Raw genomic sequence first — 21,377 nt, forward strand, 5'->3', positions numbered from 1 at the left:
CGCTCGTAGTACTTATAGAATATTCTTTCAATATGAAGAGGTACTGAAGGTAGGTACATCATGAACTAAAACCAATAGTCTTGAACCTACATGTGTTTCTAATAAAGATGACGCACATGATTCAACTGTGATACAACGTTTTATTGTTTAATTTAGTATGGTGAACTGACATGCACACAAAAAGGTTTTTGCTTTCCACAGAGAAATGTAGACCGGTTATATGCTCCACTTTGAATATGATAAGATAGTATTTCAATATAAAAATTTAAAATATATTTTGTCAAGTGAGAAGTACCATATAAAATGTATAAATGCAGTAAAAAAGTAATTCAACAAATAAGGTGCATAGGTACAAAGTTGAAAATCTTTTTCAAATGATCAGTAGCATAAAGCACAAAACCAGCAGACTCGAGTAGTTCTTACTAGCTGCTGGTTCACTAAGTGAAATAATGCAAGTATTGCTCACCAGCATCTAAAACATATTTGTGTCTTAAATATAGCCACATGCCTAATGTTACAACAGCACATCTTGCAACAGGCGATAAAAAAAACCTCAGTAACATTTTTACAATCCTCAGAATGGAGTCCATATGCAACAACATTTTATGTAACCCTCAAAAATAAAATTATTCGAGAGGGTGGGAGAATACGAATCTTGAAATATACACCGTAAATTACATATGGTGCATTTGCTGAGAAACATAAACATGAAATGTTTTCAAAACCAACTTACAAACATCCCAAGGATGAAATCTGACCTAACCAAGAATAAAGCTGTCCAGTTCAAACAGGAAACAGAATATCCACAACCGTATCCCATGGAGCACGTCTTGATAATGATTCTCATAACACTCAAAGGTTTTTACATTCAATAACGTATCAAGGCTTTGATGACCTTGTTGATGATTCAAGGAAGAGCTCAGCTAAAATCACACATGATTCAACTAACACAAAGTTCCACAATATGTGTAATGTTGCTTGGTCATGTGATTTTATCAGAAGGCAGATTGAGTGTCAAGGGGTTTATGACTCGAAGTACTGTCGGTCTACTCTCTTTGTGACTGTGGTGCCGGACACGACTCCCCTCTGCACCATCTCCACCTGCCGGGTGATGGAACCACCACTCGACTCAGTAATGTGTCTGCTCGACATCATCATCATGCCCTCTAAACACACACAAACAGATAGCGTTTGAAATAGACGTTTATATGAGGTATAATGATCAATATGTTGACAGATTGGTTGCATTGAGTCTATTTTATGAGCGGTGTGATGTTACCTGGAGACACAAAGGGTTCTGAGAACATTGTGCGTGTTGTCATTTCTGTTGGTAAGTTGAAAACTTCCCTTCTTGTAGCTGATTGACTGCTAAACTGTGACATGGAGCCTGGGAATAGAAAAAATAACAAGGTTTAATATGTAGCATCATGAAGCAACTTTACATTTTTGTTTGTGATACAAAATTATGCATGTATGGTTATGTACATGTAAAAGTAGACTATGATATACTCGGTTAATTTGATCAATATTAAGTAAATAAATGATCTTAGAAATCATGGATTTTGATAAAACTAAAGTTGTTTTTTGTTGTTCTAAAATGCTGCTGTAATGATCTCCGCACCTCCATCTTGAGATTCTATGGTGATGATTCCCTCTCTCTCCGGTCCAAAGCCCTGTGTGGTCTGGGCTTGAACTTTGAATTTGTACGGCATGTTTTCTTTTAGGTCAGACACAGTCAATGACGTTGCAGCATTGCCTTCCACCTTGAAGGACCGAAGATCTCCTGCAATGAAACCGACCAAAATCTTAGCAGATAAGCTTTGGAAAAAAACACATAATGTACTTCTATAAATTGCAGTGTATTCTTCTCTTAATCATCTGACCTCCGCTGTGCAGCTGTTCGCAGGTGACCACATAGCCCAGGATATCTCCGTTGGGTTTACGGGGTCTCTCCCAGCTTAGCTGAAGGGTGTCTGGACTCAAAGCCGTGAAGACCAAAGGTCCTGGAGCACTTGGTGTGCTAAGAGTAAATGGAGACCCTGTAGACACACAACCCATGTATCCCATGAAACTTTGCCAGAGGATTTCATTTGAGGATTATGGATAATTTAATAACCGGGAATTTAGCAATTATACAATTTATAACTTAACGCAAAATGTTAAAACAAGAAATGGAGGTGTGGTCACCTGGCATGGGGCTAAGTGGACTCTTGGGGTCGACGGCAGATTCAATGGTAATGACTCCCTCTCTCTCAGAACCCCAGCCCTCCCGACTCTGGGCTTTTACTTTGAAGACGTAGGATTGGTTGGGAAGAAGGTCCTGCACCACCACAGAGTTCTGTGCTGGATTCTTTACCTCAATACGTTTGATCTCACCTATTGAAGAAGAATATTAGCTTTCTTCAAAAAAATTTTTGTCATTGCATAAATACCTTTTCTGTAAAGGACATTGGCATTACTTACTTACCTTAAACTAAATGCATTGCTACATTTCTACATGTGATAATTAAAAGATTTATAACTACTACCAACCAACAGCATCATCATTCTGGAACGTCCAGCCATTTAATTCAGTGTACTCGCCTCCATTGATAAGCTGGTAAATGACACAGTATCCCAAAACATCCGTCTCGCAATGAGGCTCCTGCCAGCTCACTTTGAGGGCAGTGGGTCCCAAAGCAGAGAACACCAATCTGCTGGGAGTCTCAGGAATGCTAGGGTTTATGCGAGAGTCTGAGGGCACAAACGGTACAGATGGTACAATGTCAAACCACAGACCAAACAAATGAATTTCGCAGCAGCAATTTTTATTGGTACACCAGCGGGAAAACACCTGGGCATTAGCTGGAGCTGTGTGCAAGTCGGCAGGGTTTTTACACTTTAAATTGAGTATTAAAAGTATGTTGTTCAGGTGCTGATTGGTCACGATGTTGAGGAGGAGTACAGTATTTAAAGCTGGAGTTTCCAAGTAGCTTCCCCAATACTTACTGATTCATTCCTGATTCACTCACCATGAAGAACCATATCCAGGTTCTGCAACGCATCGTTGATATCCTCAGATTGGGTACGAGTTCTGGAGCTCATGCTGTAGTTGGTTGTTGTACTCTGGCTGAAGCTAGAGACCCCTGAGTGACAGCCAAGCCGTGGCAGGGTGGGGCAGGAAATGATTGGCAGGCAGCAGAGGCAGTAAAAGTGTAGATAACAGAAGAAAAACGGAGAGCGGGAATGAAGCGAGAGTCAGCCAGGCGTCTTGCCAAAAGCTGCACCTTGCAAGCCATTATATCAAAGAAATGTATGTGCACATGGATCTGACTTTACCTATATTGTCCAAAAATCCACCAGAGAGGTTTCCCATGACGATGGAGTCTCTCACACCATCATTGTCCGTGTAATGCCAATTCTCAGAACGTTTCCTCAGCGTCACCTCGTCTCTGAGGAGTCCCCCATCGAATCTGTGAGTGGTTGAGCCCCCTGATCAAGACAAAGTAACAATGTTTGTTATGTACTTTTTAGAGCTTGACAGACCCTGGTTACTCCGAACTTTTTGGAATGTGTTCCACAGAAGCAAGTTATTTGAGTTCAGTGAATTTAATGCTTAAAGAAACACTTAACAACAATATACCTTTGCCAGAAATATACGTCGTTGTGGTGCTGTGATTGCTCCCACCCGGACGAGGTATGGAATGGCTGTACGTGGATGACGAAGAGCTGACGTTGCGCGACAGAGAACTGCTTCCTCCAGGGAACAAGAAGTTTGAGTCCCATTTTCCATTTATAACCTGATCTGTATTAACAGATGATAGAACATACAACATCCCAAATTAGCATGACAACACCAGATGAAGAAAATTAGCACAATGTTGCCGTCAATAAATGAGCCCTCCAGAGGACCGGCCTACAACGGCTCAAGGGCAGTCCTTAACTGACCAAAACTGCAGTAGCCAAAAGAAAGCTTTCATTTCAGAAGAAACCGTTTTTTACAGTGTAGCAATGGAATTAGCAGGCTAATTCTTCTGCCGATTTCCAATTTGCACCAACATTAAGCTCTCTGAGACAAGCCAGTCAAGCCCCTTTAATAACACAGCATTGGGTTGACGTTGAGTGTGGTTGGCATGCTGTCTGCCAGGGACAAGTCTTCACCTTGTGGCAGGGCCTCTTTGTCTGGGCTCGGGCAGTCGAAGATGATGTCAGCAGGCAGTTTCCAGGACACTTTACGGAGATCCAGGTCCGAACCAACTAGCTGGACATGCTTCCAGCGTGAACCTTCAGTTTCATGTGGGGAAGCAAGCAAGGGATAGAGGATTTGCAGGCTGACTGTGCTTAAATTCGGACAACATTCACTCACCCTCATGTCGTTCCAAATCTTTTGGAGCACAAACCGACACGTGGGTTTGGAATAACCTGAGAATGAGTGAATGATGACAGAATTGTAATGTCTGTCCCTTTAAAAGGCAATAAAGGTAAGAAGAAAGGGATAGCCATTGTCTTTTGATGCCATTGATGTTGCGATTTCTTCGTCTGTTAGCAAGACGAGCTACATCAATATTTGATCTGACATCATTTGTGTCACTCCAACAAGGCTTGTGTCCTCAACACCACTGCACATCTTCAACTCTTTGAACCCAACACAACCATTAACTTGAACCCTAAAAGCCCAGTCACCAATTCTAATGTCTTCCGTGAAAAGTGGCTTAAAAAGAATCTTTCAGTTTCATCGGGCAATGTATATAAATGACGTAAGGACCTCATCCTTGTATGCTAGATGAACACATACCATAAACATGTCTACCACTGACCAAGACCTTTGGAGTGGTTAGAGCAGCATGAAAAAAACTTTTAAAAACTTTCCACCTAGATCCTCTTGCATTCAACAAGAACTGTTAAGTTTCAGACAGAAATCTTTTAACTTTCTCTGTCTTCATATACTTAGTGTGCTCATGTTACCTAGCAACTAAGCGGATATTGTTAAAAGTCACAATATAAGACACCCACCATCAGTCAGGTCCGTCACACTTGGTCTCTGGCTGCTGGTTGGAGATCGTAGTACTTCATTACTGTACATCAGGTAACTGTCATACTCATCACCAGCTTCTGCATCCACAATGGGAATGTCTGGAATGATGGGAACTGTAGGATAGACACAAACCAACAAAAAATGCCATCAATCCATGTGTTACATCTGTTACAAGGCTCACAACTTTAAAGTCCATGCGTAGTATTTTAATAAAAAACCATGCAGGTTAATACATTAACCTTTAGGTCCTCTTAATGTGCGATTTAAAAAAATCACCTATTAACTATAATGCTTACTCATTTAATGGATAACCATGGAGAATAATATAAGTGTGCATATATTATTATTTTTGTTGCACGTGGTCATATAGAATACTTATTAAATGAATTGCTTGATCTAAACTTTGTTGACTACAGAATTCTTTCATTTTTTAAATAAATTAAAATTCTAGTCTTAGCCATGCGAGTTCATACGTTGAACGTACTGTGTGTTTGTTGGTAAGACACTCACTTGACATGGGTCTGGCAGGCTGTGAAGCCAGGTTGATGGTGGCTTCTTTGTATGGACCCCAGCCCACCTTGTTGCGAGCGCGCACTTTGTAACAGTATGTCTGAGAAGGCTGAAGGTTCTCGATGAGCAGCATCCGCTTTTTAGGGTTATCAATCATCACCTTCTTAGGTACTCCTTGAGGCTCTAAAAGTACACAATATTAATATACAAAAATCGAAGTATTTAGAATATTTAATACAATTATGATTTGACACATATAAATATAATGACTTGTATTCATAGGTTTTATGTATATTTTCCTGTTTAAGCATTAACCTACTAAAATTGTCTTTAAACATAAAACTTCTGAAAATAAACCAAAAGTGATTTTGCAGTATAACAAGGTTAAAAAAGTGTAATCTTACTTTTGTCCTCATCGATAGGTGTGTAGATGACCTCATAGGAAGTTATAAGACCATTTGTCTCTGCTGGCTCCGCCCAGCTAACTTGAGTGACAGTGTGGCTAATAACATTAAAAGCCAATCGACCAGGTTCACCAGGAACTGGAATGGTAAAATATGCAGATGTTTGTGAAATAGACTTCAACCAGCATCAGGTATTTTCAAAATAACAATAAATTATTCCTATTGGTGGAGCTGTAGAGTAATACAAAATGATTTGACTTGGGGTGTGGTAAAGCACACGACCCTCTCTTGTAGTGTTTTGAATGCTGGGATGATTATACAAGACTTTCTTGGAGTATTTTAAACAGCAAGCTTCCTAACAGAGAGCCATGGTGGTTTAGCAGCCTGACCAACAACGAACCAGCAAGGAAATTATTACTGGTCTTTTTACCTGAGCTAAACACCGTACAATGGCATGGGTGTTTGAAAAAGTCAAGCTAACAAAACTCAAAATGTGGGCGATTTACCATCCTCAAGAGTCTTGCATGGGATTATGTCGCTGTAGTTGCCATCTCCAAGTGAATTGTAGGCACATACACGCATCTCATAATCACAGTAAGGGTAGAGATTGGTAAACTCAGCATGAGGAGACTTTACATCCATCACCTGTGCATCAGCCTCAGGATCTCCATAAATCCAGTACTTCACCTGCAAACACATGAATTTACATCTTAGAAATGAACTGAACATTTTCAGGTTTACAGAAATATTAAATCCAATGTACATCCAGAACTGCAAATTTCTCTAAAATTCACTTTTTCTAAGTCTATATTTTTTATGAGCAAACAAGGCTCAAGGCTCTTCAACACTCTTATTGCAAAATAAAATCTCAAACTGGCTAACCAATTACACTTCATTACAATGTGTAAATTCGAAATGATCAGCTTTTGTAATTTTACACTTTCTATCTAATCAGTAAAACGATTACTGGCTCAAGGCAGATTTTGTGCTATATCCGTTGGTTCACCCTCACCCTACAAGAGACTAGATTAATGGTATGTTTTTTTCTGTCAACAAAAATCCCCTCCCAAAAAAAGAGTATGCTAAATATTCAATAATATAAAGCACTGTTAAAAACAAATTCACATGTTGCGGCAGACATCAAATAATGACCTACCCTGTAACCAGTGGCATTTCCACTGGGGTTCCAGTTCACTTGTATGTTTTTGGGACCCGTGGGTACAGCTTTGATGTTGGTCGGGGAATAGAGAGGTCCTCCAGGAGACGCGCCCTTGAGATTCATGTGATCTATTTTCTGGAACTCCTGACTTTTATTATCTCCTAAAATCACAAAGTAAAAAAACATATATTGTTACCCAATATCAACAGATTAACACCAGTTAACCAGAGGTTTTTAAATCTTCTGTACAACCTGTGACAATAAAAATGTTGCGGTTCAGTTTTGTTACAAATTGTTATATAATATTGAGGACTAAACCCAAAGTCTCACCTCTACCATCAAATACGTTCACCAGCGTGGTATTTTTCTCTCCAATTGTTACATTGGGGCTTGGGTTGTACAGCTCCAGTTGGAACGTCTCAGGTATGACAGATGATGGATTTGCACGAGGGTCAATCACAACGTTCTTTTCGGTTTCGCCCGGTCCAAATTTTATAGGACCAGAGAGGTCGAGGCGCGATGCTTTGTTTGTGCGCCAGTAAACGGTGGTCGGACCATCCTGGTTTCGGGTACGTACCACAGGGATGGAGTAGCTGGGATCCGTTGTATTGAAAGTTTGAGTGCTTTTCTTAAACATCACAATACCAGGTTCTGAAAGATAGTAAAATCCGTGAATAACAAAAAAATGTACCCACAAATGGTCATATGTATTTTAACAGCTGTGTTCTGTCTTGGTTGTGTAAATTCAATGTACCAGCTGAATGTTTCTGTGTACTTTAGTACCTCCTTTATCGGCGATCGTGATAGTGGTTCGTGGGTATCGGCCAAGTTTAGCGCCTTGCCGTGGGTTACTGAGATCCATCACAAACTGTTTGACCTGCTTGTCCCCCAGAAGTGCATCTCCCTCCCCGAGCTCCAATAGTTTCACTGGGACAGTCTTGTCCTTCTCACCAGTTCCATAACTCAAATCCCCATCAACTGTAATATAGTCCTGTGTAGACAGGTAAAGGAATGGGAAGAATTATCAGAAAAAGTTTATCAAAAGACTGATGATGTGATGATATTTCTTCTAAAAGTACAGTATTCATTTTCACCTTGCAACCTCATGCGGTAAATTTGAAATGAACGAATGAAATTTAGCGGCCTCTAGTAGTGAGGTTGGGAATTACATCCAACGGCTCACTCCACCCCTCCCGTCGAAGTACTAAAATGGCAGACACAGGACTAAGATGTCGTGACGATGTGTCGAAGGAGATGACGTATTTACAAAACACGGTAAGGCGGTCAGTTTGTCCGTTTAGGGCTACTGTAGAAACAACATGCGGAATTCCATGTAAGGGGACCCGCGGTGTATGTAGATTGAAATAGCTCATTCTAAGGTAATAAAAACATACATTTAATTATGTAAGGTCTATAAACATATGTGAAGACATAGTTATGTATATTGTATTGCATTTCGGTCAATAGATCCTCCAAAAACTGACACCTTGGACAATTTACCGTTCAGTTTTATTTAATTTTTATGCAAAGGTCACAGTAAATCTTTTTTTTTAAATGGAAAATATAATTCAATTGTGTATTTAGGACACTTAATGCTATCAAATTAAAAAACATGAGAAAAAACATGTTGGTTCAGAACAAGTGCCTACAGCACAGAAAAAAAATGAAAAAAAGAATCCCCTGTAAATAAAATGTAAATTGTATGACTTGTGTTAAGAGCTGCTTTGCAAAGTTTAATGCATTTTACCTTTTTGTCTTTGGCGGTGAGGTCTCGGGTGCAGTATGAGACCTGTGTTCGTCCATCCTCAATGATCTCACGGTTGATGGGAATGTTTGCAACACCATCCTGCCGACTGAAGGTGTATGATGGCTGCAGGAAGGTAAAGATGCTGCGAGCTGTGATGATCAATAAACACACAAACAAAAATCAAAGATTTGAACGTTTCAATGAACATTTGCCTTCACAGAAAAAACTACATCTTACCGTGTTCCTTTATCACAGTGATGTTGACATGATCTTTGCCGATCTTGGCAATTCCAACTGGCACATCTACAGCTTGCACAAGCAGCTCCTTCTTTTCATCATCCTCATCTTTGATGAAGAGTGGAATCCGGACGTCCACAGACTCCACACCCTCCTGAAACTCTACAGCGCCTGCCGCCTCTACAAGACAAATTAGGTGGTAGATACATAAACATTCAGTTTACATAACCCTAATATGATACAATCTTACACAAACTATATAGTTATATATAAATTATTGTATCAGTCTGGGTTGTGTAAAAAGATGCTATAGAAATAAAACTGACAAAGCTGTACCTCTATCATTCGCTACGGTGTAGTAGCCTGGAACCACTTTTAGGTCACGGAAGTTTCCAGCCTGAACCTGTTTGTCTGTTAGTTTCACAATATCAGGGTAACTGGCACGTGGGGCTGATAAAACCGTGTCAACAATTGTGTAGTTCTGTCTGTGGTTGCAAAAGAGAATTATTGTTAGGTTCGGAAAGTTCGGAATCTGAGTCGTAATTGACAACACAGCAAAAAAATGTCAATGCTGGTGTGAAGTAAGACATGTAGAAAACCGCAGTGGTATAATTCCAACAATGCAATTGACTGTAGCGACTGTACCTCTTTCCAGAATTTCTTTGTGTCCTGAGGAGAAAGAAAAACAGTACATTAAGCAACACGTCAAAACACAAGACACGTCTGAAATGTTTATCCCCAGGACACAACACTTTCTATGAGTCATTAAGAGCAGCCTGGTCTCACCTGAACCTGGTTCTATGCACTGTCTGCGCACCAGGGATCTGCATGAACACGTCATTGAGCTGTATAAAAAGAACAGCACCCAGGAATGACGGTTCAGGTGTGAGATGTTATAACTTGCTTTATTTGAAAGCATGTTGATTTATAAACACTCACGTTCTCCTCCACCTCTCGTCTGAGCATGTCTGTTTCCCGAGCATCGGGCAGCGAAAGAGGTTCGGAATACTGCCGGTTCAGACGTAGGGAGACCGGAAATTGTACTGTGGGAAAAATAAAGTATGATGCTGTTGTGTGTGATAATTCAGCAACTAGATGACAACCAGAAGAGAACTGGATGACTAGTTGGCCAGCTGAAGCCTTGATAACTCACTGGTCTCTTTGGGGTTGGGCTCGATCTGGTTCTGGGGGTGGTTTGGTGGTCGATGAACGTTATCGGTCACTTTCCAGCGCACCACGTCAGTGCTCTTGAGTGGACTGGTGCGCACCATCGGGGTATCCAGATGATCAGAGGTCAACAATGACTGACGTAGCATGTAGTGATCTTCTTTGAATCCAACCATACGACCTGCCAATTGCACACAAAAATGCATCGGTTACCTTAGATCAATCATATAACTTTAAAGATTTGAATTATTAAAGAATTAAGATCATTACCTCTGCCACAGCAGGGTAGGAGAGCGAGGCAAGCCTGATAGAGACGGACAGCAGACATGAATAAACTGGTATACAATGTTATGAACAATGCAAGTATGTTTGAAGCTTTGGTTTTATTTGTGTGTGTGTGAATACCTTGCAGCAGGCGCAATATTTCCAGCAGCAGAGTAATAGCAAACCCAGCAGGAGCATCAGAAACATTATGAGAGGAATTAACCACAGGAAACCTCCAGGTGGACAGTCTGACACACGGGAAAACAATATGAAAGTCAATACTTCAGAAGAAACATACTATAACTAAGGTGGTTCACAATCACAGGGCTTCATTTGGGTACTTTCTATAAGCCGAAATTGAATGTAAAAATTAACATTTTCAAAGATCTCACCCCTCTTTTTCTTCACCAGGACACGATGATCTTTGGCCGTGTTGTCTAACGGATAATTCACAGTGTAGTGGTACGTGCAGTCGTCATCTTCATCACGGAAACTACACTTCTCAATCACGTTACCATCTGTGGACACAAAAGAATTTTAATCGGTCGTTTCATCTACTCACTGCCAGTCAAACATCTGGACAGACTCGACTGTATTTGTTTTTCATTATCTCAAAACCTTTTAAACTAACCGCGTATGTTTAAAGCTTAAAGAATTTTTTGATTGGGCTAGAAAGCAGAAAGAGAAGTACACATGTGCTCCACATACAATCACGGGTTGATCCCCATGGAACAGGCCTTATCTACCCTCTGAGGTCTGAAGGTGTTTTGCCTTGATTTTTTTTGACATGCCTTGATATGTTTCTTTTCAGTAGTTTCAAGAATTTCTAGTCTCATATCACTGTATTCAGCACAATATATGCTACAATAATATGCAACCAAAGTGTATGCACATTATGTTAATGCCTGGATAGCACAAACATTTATCACTGAAGTCACTGAAATAAGGCCAGAAATTAGATAAATATCTTAGTTGTACTACAAGTCACTTTGTATAAAAGTATGTGCCAGAAGCATACATGTAAATGTTGTGAAAGAGCTGAAATGTTATATTTTGTTTTGTCACTACAGTCCATAAGCTAATTTAACTTTTACATTTTATTCTGTTGAAAACAAACGTAATAAACAATAAGAAAGTAAAATAATACGAAAAGAAAGAAAGAAAGAAAGAAAGAGGGAGTAAATGTGTGCTATTGTTATTGTTTCTTGCATTATCAAAGGATTTGATGTCGTACCATCCTCCAGTTCATCTACCAAGACGGACTGAAATGTACACTCATCACACTTGTTGCCTTTCCTCTCGCCAGTGTTCCAGGCTTGGCACTGAACGCAGCTCCTTTTGGCTTCACACATGCCCAGCTGAGCCTGCAGGGCCAGAGTATCTGCGTCAGGATCCGCACATTATTTGTTAAATGCACATACTTATCACAACTGACAATGGTACCTGGAAGTTGGCTTCACAAGTGAGGCTCAGCTGGAGTCCAGAGTGCTCACACTTACACCGGCCACATATACATTCACCACGGCCATTACAGATACCCTGGTTAATGAAGTAAACAAATATTTTTTAAGTTAATCAACATTTTTTTTTCGACAGGTGATTATTATTGGTGTGTTATGGCTGACACCTGATACGTGACCCTGGACCACAGAACAAGTCATTGGGGTAAATATTTGGAAATTTAGATTTAAACATAATTTGACAGCTGGTTAGAAAATGACAACATTTGGCAGAGATGCAACTATTTGAAAATGTCAAATCTGAGGGTGCAAACAAAACAAAATATTGAGAAAATCGCCTTTAAATGTGTTCATTAGAGGCCCTCTTGGAGGCTGTTTCTAAGCAGAAACTGGCGAGTGAAGTTTGTAGGTGTATCCTAATGATTTTTGTCATATAAAAAAATCAATCACTTTAACCAGTACAATGTATTGTATTCTAAAAATCTACCCGTGCTAGATGACTGGTTTTGTGGTCAAGGGTCACATATAACATTATGAATCAATACTATCTTATAATTCTCATGTGTTTTGCTACATGTAATTAGTGGAAGTTAAAGGTGTGCAAGTTTGCAGGCTGTACCCCTTTGATGTCCAGACACGTTTGGTTGATGGTTGGACAATCACAGGCATCTCCACTCCAGCCAGGCGAACACAAACATTTCCCCATACTGCAGATTCCACGGTCTGAGACACGAAGAGAGGTGAAAGGTCACAAACCTTAAAACACACCCAGAGCCTGCAGTACTATGACAACACGTCAAAGCAAGTAAAATGTATATCGCAAAGACTTCCTTCAGAAAGACTTCGGCACAAAAAGTCAATTTAGCTATCGATTCGCACTAACCATTGCATAGAAATCCACCAAATCTCGGACACTGAGATTTGTCAAACTCGCAGAAGGGCCCCTCAAACTGGTTGGGGTTATAGCACACGCAGGTACCGCACATGCAGTCTCCCCTGCCAGAACACGGCTCCTTCTTGCCGGGCTTCAAACACAGGGGGGAGTCTTTGGATTCTCCAGCAGAACAGTTACAGAAGGGACCTAGCCTGTGGGGACGGGGTACAAACAAAGAGTGGGGTTATTCACTGCACTATAATTGGGGATAACCAATATATACAAGGCTATAAAGGGCAGTAATACCATCCACTGTTACACTGGCATTTCCCACACACCAAATCTCCATGACTGTTACAGCGTGCTGCATTTTTATCCGGGTTCTGATATTAAAGGAGAAACAGAAGTGTGAGATTTTCAGAAAAGACACTGTATTACATGAAGCAGGTTGTTGACACCTCACCTTTTCACAGTCGCATTTTGGACAAAGCACTTCAGTGTCGATAATGAAGGCAGAGCTAAAGGTGGTGGGTTTGACTCTCATAGTTCCTGACCGGACAGCCAGGTCAGCCTTACACACAGGGTCTGCCCCAACCTGAGTAAGGGCTTTTAGACTGACCTTAAATTTACCCTTGATAGGGAAGAAACCACAAATGAATGACTTTATTAAACACTGAAAACTACTGCAAGATTAGTGTAATAAAAATGCAAATACGTTAAGATACTAACGATTTCGCCTGGTTCGACTCTGAAATTTCCCGATTTATTATATTCCCACCTACTGCCGGACTGATAGAGAATTTTAGATTCCAGTGCTTTTGGTTTGTCCTCAAAACGCATACTGAGCTTGGAACGAATATTCTATAAAAAAGAAAGTTAAACATCATTATTAACCCGATGAAGTGACATAAGGTAAAGTCACAGAGAATTTCAGTATGAAAACATTTCGAAATTCTGTTTTACATCGAAAGCTTTTCTTAAGATGCTCAGAATGTTGGAAGAATCTTCCTGTAGCTGTCCAATTTCAGCGATTGGAAAGTAGTTATACAGTTTCTGCAAAACAAAACAAAAAACATTGCATTTGTGTCACAGCAGAGTTTAAACACTTCCCTGACTCAGAATTAAAAACTTTGCAACAAACCTCGTAGTACGAGTAGGAGTGGTTGGTGATGGCAAAGATCGGGATGATGTTGTGCTTAACCAGAAGTCGTACTAGTGTGGGTATAGATGGGTAATCTTGAAGGGTGTCGTGTGTGTAATGTCCCTCTGGATTCAAATGGCATTTCTCATCGTTACGATCCAAAATACCCGCGAGCACATTGGTGCCGTCTGCCTCATAATGAAAAGCAGATTCAGTGGAGAAGACCAGCAAGTGGGTGCTGTGTTCCCTCCAGCCAATCTCAGTCTGTGAACAGGAAAAAATTTGATCTGAGTCAAATTGTTACTAATCACAGATAGATAGTTAGCATGACATTTTTTATTAAAATCAACAGCTTTCTTTGATTACCTGGCATACGGCAGCTTGTAAAATAGCATCAAATCCCCCCTCCGGGGCATCCTGGTTGCCAGATATTCGCTCCATCTGCAGTATCTGTCTGAAATAGGTTATGTTTTTGGTGAGAGGAATGATGTTACGAAATGAAAAAGGAGGATCGCTGTCGGGCCACGGCTGCTTTAACCTGAAAGAGATAAAACAAACGAATGTGTAAAGACAAATAATTGGACTCTGATTCTTTTTGTTTGGTAAACGTGTGTTCTTCTCACTTGGAGGGTCTCATGTCTGTCTGTGGTTCTACGACTTTGTCCACAAACTTGCCAAATCCAATGGTGTAGTCATCAGAGATTTCCCCGACAAGTTGAGCTGTGCAAGGTGAAACCAACTTATTAATATCCAAACATCATCAAGTTTATAAGAATTAAATAATCCTCACAAAACTTGTCACACTACAGACACAAACCACATTGAAAAAAGAATTCTAGTAACCACATTTTTCCTATTTCACTACATCACTGCCCTTCTCCCTCACCCAGCTGGTCCCCCATTCTCTTCAGGTTGTCCAGATCGTCAGACATCGAGTTAGAGAAGTCCATGAGGATGTAGAGATCCAGAGGACCACGGGTCGGCTCAAAGACCTCCATCTCCACCTCCTTCTCCTCACCGGGGAGAAATGTCATGAGCATCTTCTGAGGAGCCACCTGTGGCAGCTTCAGCATCTTGTTGACCTGTTGGTTCTGATAAATACACACAGACTTGAGAATGCATGCACACAGAAAGCCATCTGTGATATGTGGGCTCAGGCCCACAGAGACTGTCGAATAACGAACCCTTTGCATTTCTTTGGTACTCTCAACTGTTACCAGCAGCTGACACTTATGGGCATCCAGGTTAGCCTTCAAATCACACCGATCATACTCGAAATTCTATTAAAATAAAACGCACACAAAATATGAAAATGTGTTTTTACGTTCTCATTAAAATATGGAAACATTCATATTTGGGTGAACTCATATGGGTGAAGACAAATAACCAAAAATACAGAAAATATGTATGAATAAGTCTCACATCATCAGAACAGTATGAACATCCTGAGCCGATCTGGATACACTCTGAGCAGGTTTTTGTCCTGACAACTGTACAGTGATTCACTATAAGACACAAAGGCGTATGTGAAACCACATTCTACAGTCTTTATCATCTAAACATTCTTTATAATCTTTGAGCACTTCACAAGACATATGGACATGTTTTACCAAGTTTTTCAAAGTCGAAAGTGTTTTATATAATGTTTATTATGTGGCAAAATATGGTATTTATTGAATACAAAAATGCATTTAATAAATGTCACTTAGTGTGTTATTTTATTTAATATAATTGTAAATATAAAATAACAAAATGTACAATAGGGAGATTTTACGTTCTTATCTTTACGCGGGCTGAAGTCAAATTAATCTAAACTGATATTATCCACAAAATCGTAATTTATTAATTAATATTACTAGAGATGCATTGATATATTAGCAAATAAATCGACCGATAGTTTAAATAGCCAATGATTAGGGCCGATATATCCTGTCAATCAAAAGAGGAAAATGCAATGAATTCATGCTATGTGTATAGAAAATGTTAAGAAGCATCACCAGTATGATGTTCAATATCATTTCTTTATATCAATATCATATATAGTCATTACATGAATTACTAACATTCAGAAAGTTAGGAAATATTAATTTTATCTTCTAGAATCTGCTATCGATGGAGAAATATAGTATCAGTGCAAATCAAATTATTTTATTTTGAACCAAAAAAGTTTTGCAGCTTCTTAATAATTGCGGTTACGTGATAACATTATTACTCTTGAATATCAGTAAAAGCTTTATTTGCAAATGTCTTTAAGGAAAACTACCCTTAAACTAGTCTCAAATTCATGTAAAAGTGCTTGTTGTGGAGATTTAAGGTGTGAGGGATTTCCCACCATCATTAGCGTGGCTGGATGTGACAGTAAGCATGAGAATGTTGATCCCCACAACGAGACCCAGCGCCCATCCTCCCATTGCAGTCTGAAACATACATATAACTCAAACATAAAACAGAGCATATTACAGACATTTTAACATGGTGAACCAATAAAACACATAATAAACGTCCGGCTTGCAAGACACACGAGTTACCATAATAGATGCAGAAAATACTTCAGCACTAACTCTTTCATTTGAACTAAGACACACTGCAGACCAAATATTTAACTTAAATCTGCATCGTAATTTATGACACCTATTAGAGACCCACATCCAGATCGTAACTACAGAAAGGAGAATAGCATGCCATGACCTCAGCTCTGGAGTATTAGCACTAAAACACTTAAAACGGAGGAAGAAATGTGATCCACCTGCCCGATATCACTTTCGCCCTCTCTCTGAAAACATCAAATGAAAGCTGAGCCCATTTCACCCTCCATAAATCTCCATTCTGTCTGTGAAGAACAGAAACAGACCAACAATTCCTCAGGAATTCTCTGCAGATGGACAGAGACTTAAAGGAGAAAGAGTGTGGAGATACTTACGTAAACTCAGACAGTGGCCCATACATGTCAAAACTAATGTTTTTTATTCTGTAACTCTAAACCTAGTGTTGGCACATGAACTTTAACATTCTTACCTACACCTGTTCATACTTTGACCATCAACGCTGGTATTTATCTCCAGGATGAGAAAACGCACTCTTTTATAAACATGACTGCACCTGAGATCTAAACATACTTTAACACGATATTGTGAACCTGATCTGGGCAGCGTTAACCTCACAAACTAACAGATAAATCATGTTGAGTCATATGTGAAGTAAACCAACATAATTCAAAAATTCCCAACACAAGAATATAGGGTATTTTACGTCATTATTTGTGTTAATATTTAAGACTCACACAATCATTAGTCGATAAGTACACAATGTGCAGGCGTATATCTTTGAATAAAATGTTTGGAGCAAGGCTTAGTGGAAAAACTTTACCAGTAACATTCTTAAAGTTTCTCAGTCTGAAAAGTCAGAAACAAATACAAATGTTAATCGATCTGAGAGCAAAAAGGAAACGTATGGATCATAAACAAACAATGGCCACATTATTTATAGAATGAGCTAGACACAAAAGTGATTTTTCTTTACAGTTGCACAGTTGCAATTGCATAACACACAACAAAAACTTGTCCTGGTCTTATCCCTGATAAAGCCAAATTTGAATGTGTTTACACTTCAAAACGATTTTGTTATGCAAAACTTTTGAATAAAAAAGGATTGGACGATGAAGAAGAACAAAGGAAATTGGTGCATAATTCTCTTCACTAGAGGTCAAACTTCAAGAATGAATACAGTTACTCTTTAAAGGGCTAGTTAACCCAAATATTCTGTCATCGTTTACTAACCCTCAGATTGTTCCAAACCTGTATACATTTCTTTGTTTTGCTGAAGACAGAGGACGAAATTTGGAAGAATGTCAGATCTCGCCCCACATTGACTCCCATAGTAGGGTAAATAACTGAAATGGGAATCAATGGGGGGCGAGATCTGACATTCTTCTACATACCTTCCTGTGTGTTCACCAAAGAAATCGATATAGTTTCGGAACAATCTGAGGGCGAGTAAATAATGACAGAATTTTCATTTTTGGGTGAAGTATCCCTTTAAGATTGTTTTTTATTTCAACAGCAACAACTGCAGCAGAAAAGAAAACACAAAAAAAGAGAAAGACGGCAGCAAGAAACAAAAGGGAGAGAAAACTTTCCAAAAGAGCTTGTAAATTTGCAAATAGATTGTTAACCTCACAAACCTCTTAGTCTGCTGTTTCCCAGTCCAAGTCCCAGAGTCCAACCAGCAGCAACAACTCTAAAAGAAAATCCTTAATTCTTTGCCTACTGTCCAATGTTTAACCAAAGAGAGAAAACAGGTTTTCCACTTGTTTTGTACAACTCCAAGAAAAAGGTAACTTCTTGCTCTTGCTGGAAAAAGTCCCCCACTAAACCCCTCTGTGCTGCAGAATACTGTCTGAATATAAACCTCAGATATTGCTTGTGTTTAAGAGTGAACATGTGTCTGGTCTCTAAAATGAAATCCCTCCTCTCCGCTCAAGTGGTCCAGGTGGTTTATGGCCACACCCTTCCTTTCTCTCTTCTCACTTGGTGAGGTAACACAACCTCTCCACCTTCACTTCTGCCCTGTCGCTTGATTGCACCGCACATTAACATTCCTTCAGCAGCACCATGACCTGCGTTAACTTGAGAATGACAGGTCATAGCTCCGCCCTGAAGGTAGAGAAACACAGAGAGAGAGAGAAACAGAGAGCCCTGCCCTGGTTAACCTCTAACAGGGAGTGGCAGGCAGATATATTGCCTACAGGGTACAAAGAATCATTGCTGCACTTTTTTATGCACTCACACACAGGCATACACAGGCATACGCAGGCAGACACGTACAAACACATACATGGCTATGCTTGAATGCAACGAGAATCATTTCTGGTAGCAACCAACTAAACTTGTGATGTGCAATAAAAACAGTGCCATCTGACCAGTTTCAAACACAAAAGCTCACACAGAGCATTTCCTTTGAAGTCTTGCGACTGTCGCGGCCCAAAACATGTTCCATAATTTAAGAGAGATAAAGAGATAAAACAGTGTCGGCATTTGAAAAGGGAATGTTCCTGTTCGATAGGAACAAAGCAATAGCTTTATCCCCATTCCAGCCTGTCTCACTGACCTCTCCCAGACCAGCTAAAACAGCGGATTAGACACCAGCGGAAAGACAAAAAGAGAAACAAGACCGAGACAACAGGACGGTTCAGAAACAACTCATTTTATTCATTAGTAAATGAAAAGAATAACACATGATCTCTTATCTCAATTATTTCTCATTGACATCAATGTGATTGAACAAAGCAAATGGAAACTTTTGTTGTCCAGATATTTCTCCTGAGACAAAGACCCAGAAATCTCAAAAATTGTCTCCATTAGAGTTTCGGAAAAGATCTCAACAATGTCAAATCGATCTTAGATTTCAAAAGTTTATGTTTTTGAAGATATCAATATGAATTTAATCATTTCTCAAATGCAGATTATTTTACTTCTTCAATGTGCATTCATTTTACATCTTCATAATCCTAATGCACTTTAACAATAGTCTATTTTGTTTCTTCTATTTATCCTAGACAATATTAGCAGAAACGTCAGAGAACTCCATACAATCGAAAAAAACAATTTGAGCCATATTTTTTCCTCTGGGAAGGCCTTATTGCAATAAAAGCACTGGTGGAACCATGGGAACCACAGTCCCACTGGAGAGATGCATGACGCTAAGCACACAATGGATCAGAAAACAAGGTGTGTCCTTCCCAAAGTTACAATCAGACTCACTGGCACAGAGGGAAACTTTATAAAGGGATGTGTGTGGTAATCCCTAAGGAGACTGGATATCAAAAATGTTCCAAGTGCATTTCCTCACGTGCATCACAGTTTCACATATATAATATTGTTAAATCAAGTGTATTTTATGGTTTGCAGATACTTGCAGTCCTTTTAACATTCTTATATTTCATCTTCGCAACTTTTTGCGTTTTGCAAAAAGGAGAAGAAAATCTAATTTAATGGATGATAAAGGCAATAAATACCCAAAGATATTTTTCTAACTTAAATGCATGTCTGCATAAAGTATTTTTCAGTAAACTGCAATGAAAGTTTTCAAAATACGCACTGCTTTATAGCGGTCAAGAACATCTTTCAGGATTTCCCTTTCAAAAGAAAATCACCATGGTAACAACAGTTTCCGCCAAACATTTTTTGTTATTGTAACAAAATAGTTTTATTATGATGCTTTAAATAGTCCAGGAAGCTCTCGGTGTCGTGTTTTCATTTATACACTATGATATGAGTATTATCGACCATTGCTCTTTTTCTAACTTCTCTCTCAACTGTTCTATAGTATTTTGGCAGGTACTGCATGTTTAAATATTTGCAAGTACATGGGAGTTGCATCCCTGAAAACATAAACCAATATATATGTTGCAAAACTTATTTATTCAATGTCTCCGAAGTAAATCGGTATAGCGGTCCATCGTTTGTCTCATGAGTTCTCTTGACACAACTTTAGAAAAACTTTTAACTTTGTTTAAATACATTTACACATGAAGCACAGAAATTATATCTACAGGCTAAAATGGATTTAACTTACTTAACAGACAAGCTCCGATGGCGTGAAGTCAAACGGGTCCTCAAAACTTAGTGAGCTGCATAAGTATAGATATCACAGGAGCGAGTCTCTTCACGATACACAATGTCTGTGTGTCATACTTGAATCATTCATGTTTTTTAAATCACATTTTCCATGAACTTGCGACTGCACTGCCCACCATCTTCTGGCAACCCCCTTTATAAAGCAAACGGTTCCATCATTTACATGACAAAAGAACTCAGAATTTATAACTTTCTTTTGTTATTTGTTATCAAGCTGGACAAATGGACCTCGATTATTCTTAGCATGATGTGAGAACTAAGAGAGTCCATGAGATTTCAATTTAGGCTGGACACACCGGACACACAAATATGTTGGTGCATAAATATGTTTATATACTCGAAAGCCATTACGCATGAATTATATACCCTTATTAAAATTAAGCATGTTTTTACTATAGTAAAAGTGTATTAACCGTTTGCAGTAAATGTGGCCTATATTAACCAATAAATGGCAGACAGGTTTACAATTAGTAGATTGATTGCCAGTTCTTTAACCGCGGTTTAACTATGTTTACTGTAACAAAACTATAGTTTATTTGTGGGTTTAATGTAAATAAAACAAAAAGCATGGTTACTTTAGTTAAAGGTACAGTCCACCCAACAATGAAAATTCTGTCATTCATTCACTTTCAAACTTGTATAAATGGATTTGTTCCAATGAACACTGTGAAAGATATTTGGAAGAAAATGTTCAGTTCTGTGACACCATCCAATACCATAGTAGGAAAAAAATGTGTTTTTGTTGCTAAACGCAAAATGATCAGA

General features: G+C 39.2%; 1 protein-coding gene across 6 annotated transcripts; it reads right to left on the bottom strand.

Annotated features, from left to right (window-relative positions):
• Positions 1-126: 126 nt before the first annotated feature.
• itgb4 (integrin, beta 4) lies at positions 127-20,719 on the bottom strand. Of its 6 annotated transcripts, none has more exons than XM_056729800.1 (42): positions 20,551-20,719; positions 16,310-16,394; positions 15,400-15,482; positions 15,162-15,257; positions 14,864-15,068; positions 14,601-14,697; positions 14,344-14,515; positions 13,978-14,241; positions 13,800-13,889; positions 13,566-13,697; positions 13,300-13,467; positions 13,143-13,219; positions 12,846-13,048; positions 12,582-12,685; positions 11,946-12,041; positions 11,737-11,866; positions 10,895-11,020; positions 10,644-10,750; positions 10,509-10,542; positions 10,225-10,419; positions 10,011-10,114; positions 9,858-9,916; positions 9,717-9,740; positions 9,408-9,556; positions 9,072-9,251; positions 8,835-8,983; positions 7,871-8,078; positions 7,418-7,738; positions 7,085-7,248; positions 6,435-6,615; positions 5,929-6,066; positions 5,525-5,707; positions 4,993-5,127; positions 3,623-3,784; positions 3,319-3,471; positions 3,012-3,125; positions 2,533-2,733; positions 2,188-2,376; positions 1,884-2,039; positions 1,622-1,783; positions 1,280-1,387; positions 127-1,166 (listed from the first exon to the last, which is right to left on the bottom strand). In XM_056729800.1, exons 2-42 carry the CDS (start codon positions 16,386-16,388, stop codon positions 1,024-1,026), a joined length of 5,841 nt encoding a protein of 1,946 aa, XP_056585778.1. In that variant the 5' UTR covers positions 16,389-16,394; positions 20,551-20,719; the 3' UTR covers positions 127-1,023. The 6 variants fall into 6 exon arrangements, with proteins under 6 accessions (XP_056585778.1, XP_056585777.1, XP_056585780.1 ...); XM_056729799.1 differs by lacking the exon at positions 20,551-20,719 and adding an exon at positions 18,158-18,551; XM_056729802.1 differs by lacking the exon at positions 20,551-20,719 and adding an exon at positions 18,158-18,550 and having other exon boundaries at positions 2,584-2,733.
• Positions 20,720-21,377: the final 658 nt, after the last annotated feature.

The sequence above is a fragment of the Triplophysa dalaica genome, chromosome 18, assembly GCF_015846415.1.
Source record: "Triplophysa dalaica isolate WHDGS20190420 chromosome 18, ASM1584641v1, whole genome shotgun sequence".
Taxonomy (NCBI): domain Eukaryota; kingdom Metazoa; phylum Chordata; class Actinopteri; order Cypriniformes; family Nemacheilidae; genus Triplophysa; species Triplophysa dalaica.

Coding starts and splice junctions, on each gene's coding strand:
- itgb4 (XM_056729800.1), bottom strand. CDS start 16,388: ATGGGAGGATGGGCGCTGGGTCTCGTTGTGGGGATCAACATTCTCATG. Junction 15,258..15,399: donor GTTCATACTGTTCTGATGAT/GTGAGACTTATT, acceptor TTATTTTAATAG/AATTTCGAGTATGATCGGTG. Junction 7,249..7,417: donor GAACGTATTTGATGGTAGAG/GTGAGACTTTGG, acceptor TTGTGATTTTAG/GAGATAATAAAAGTCAGGAG.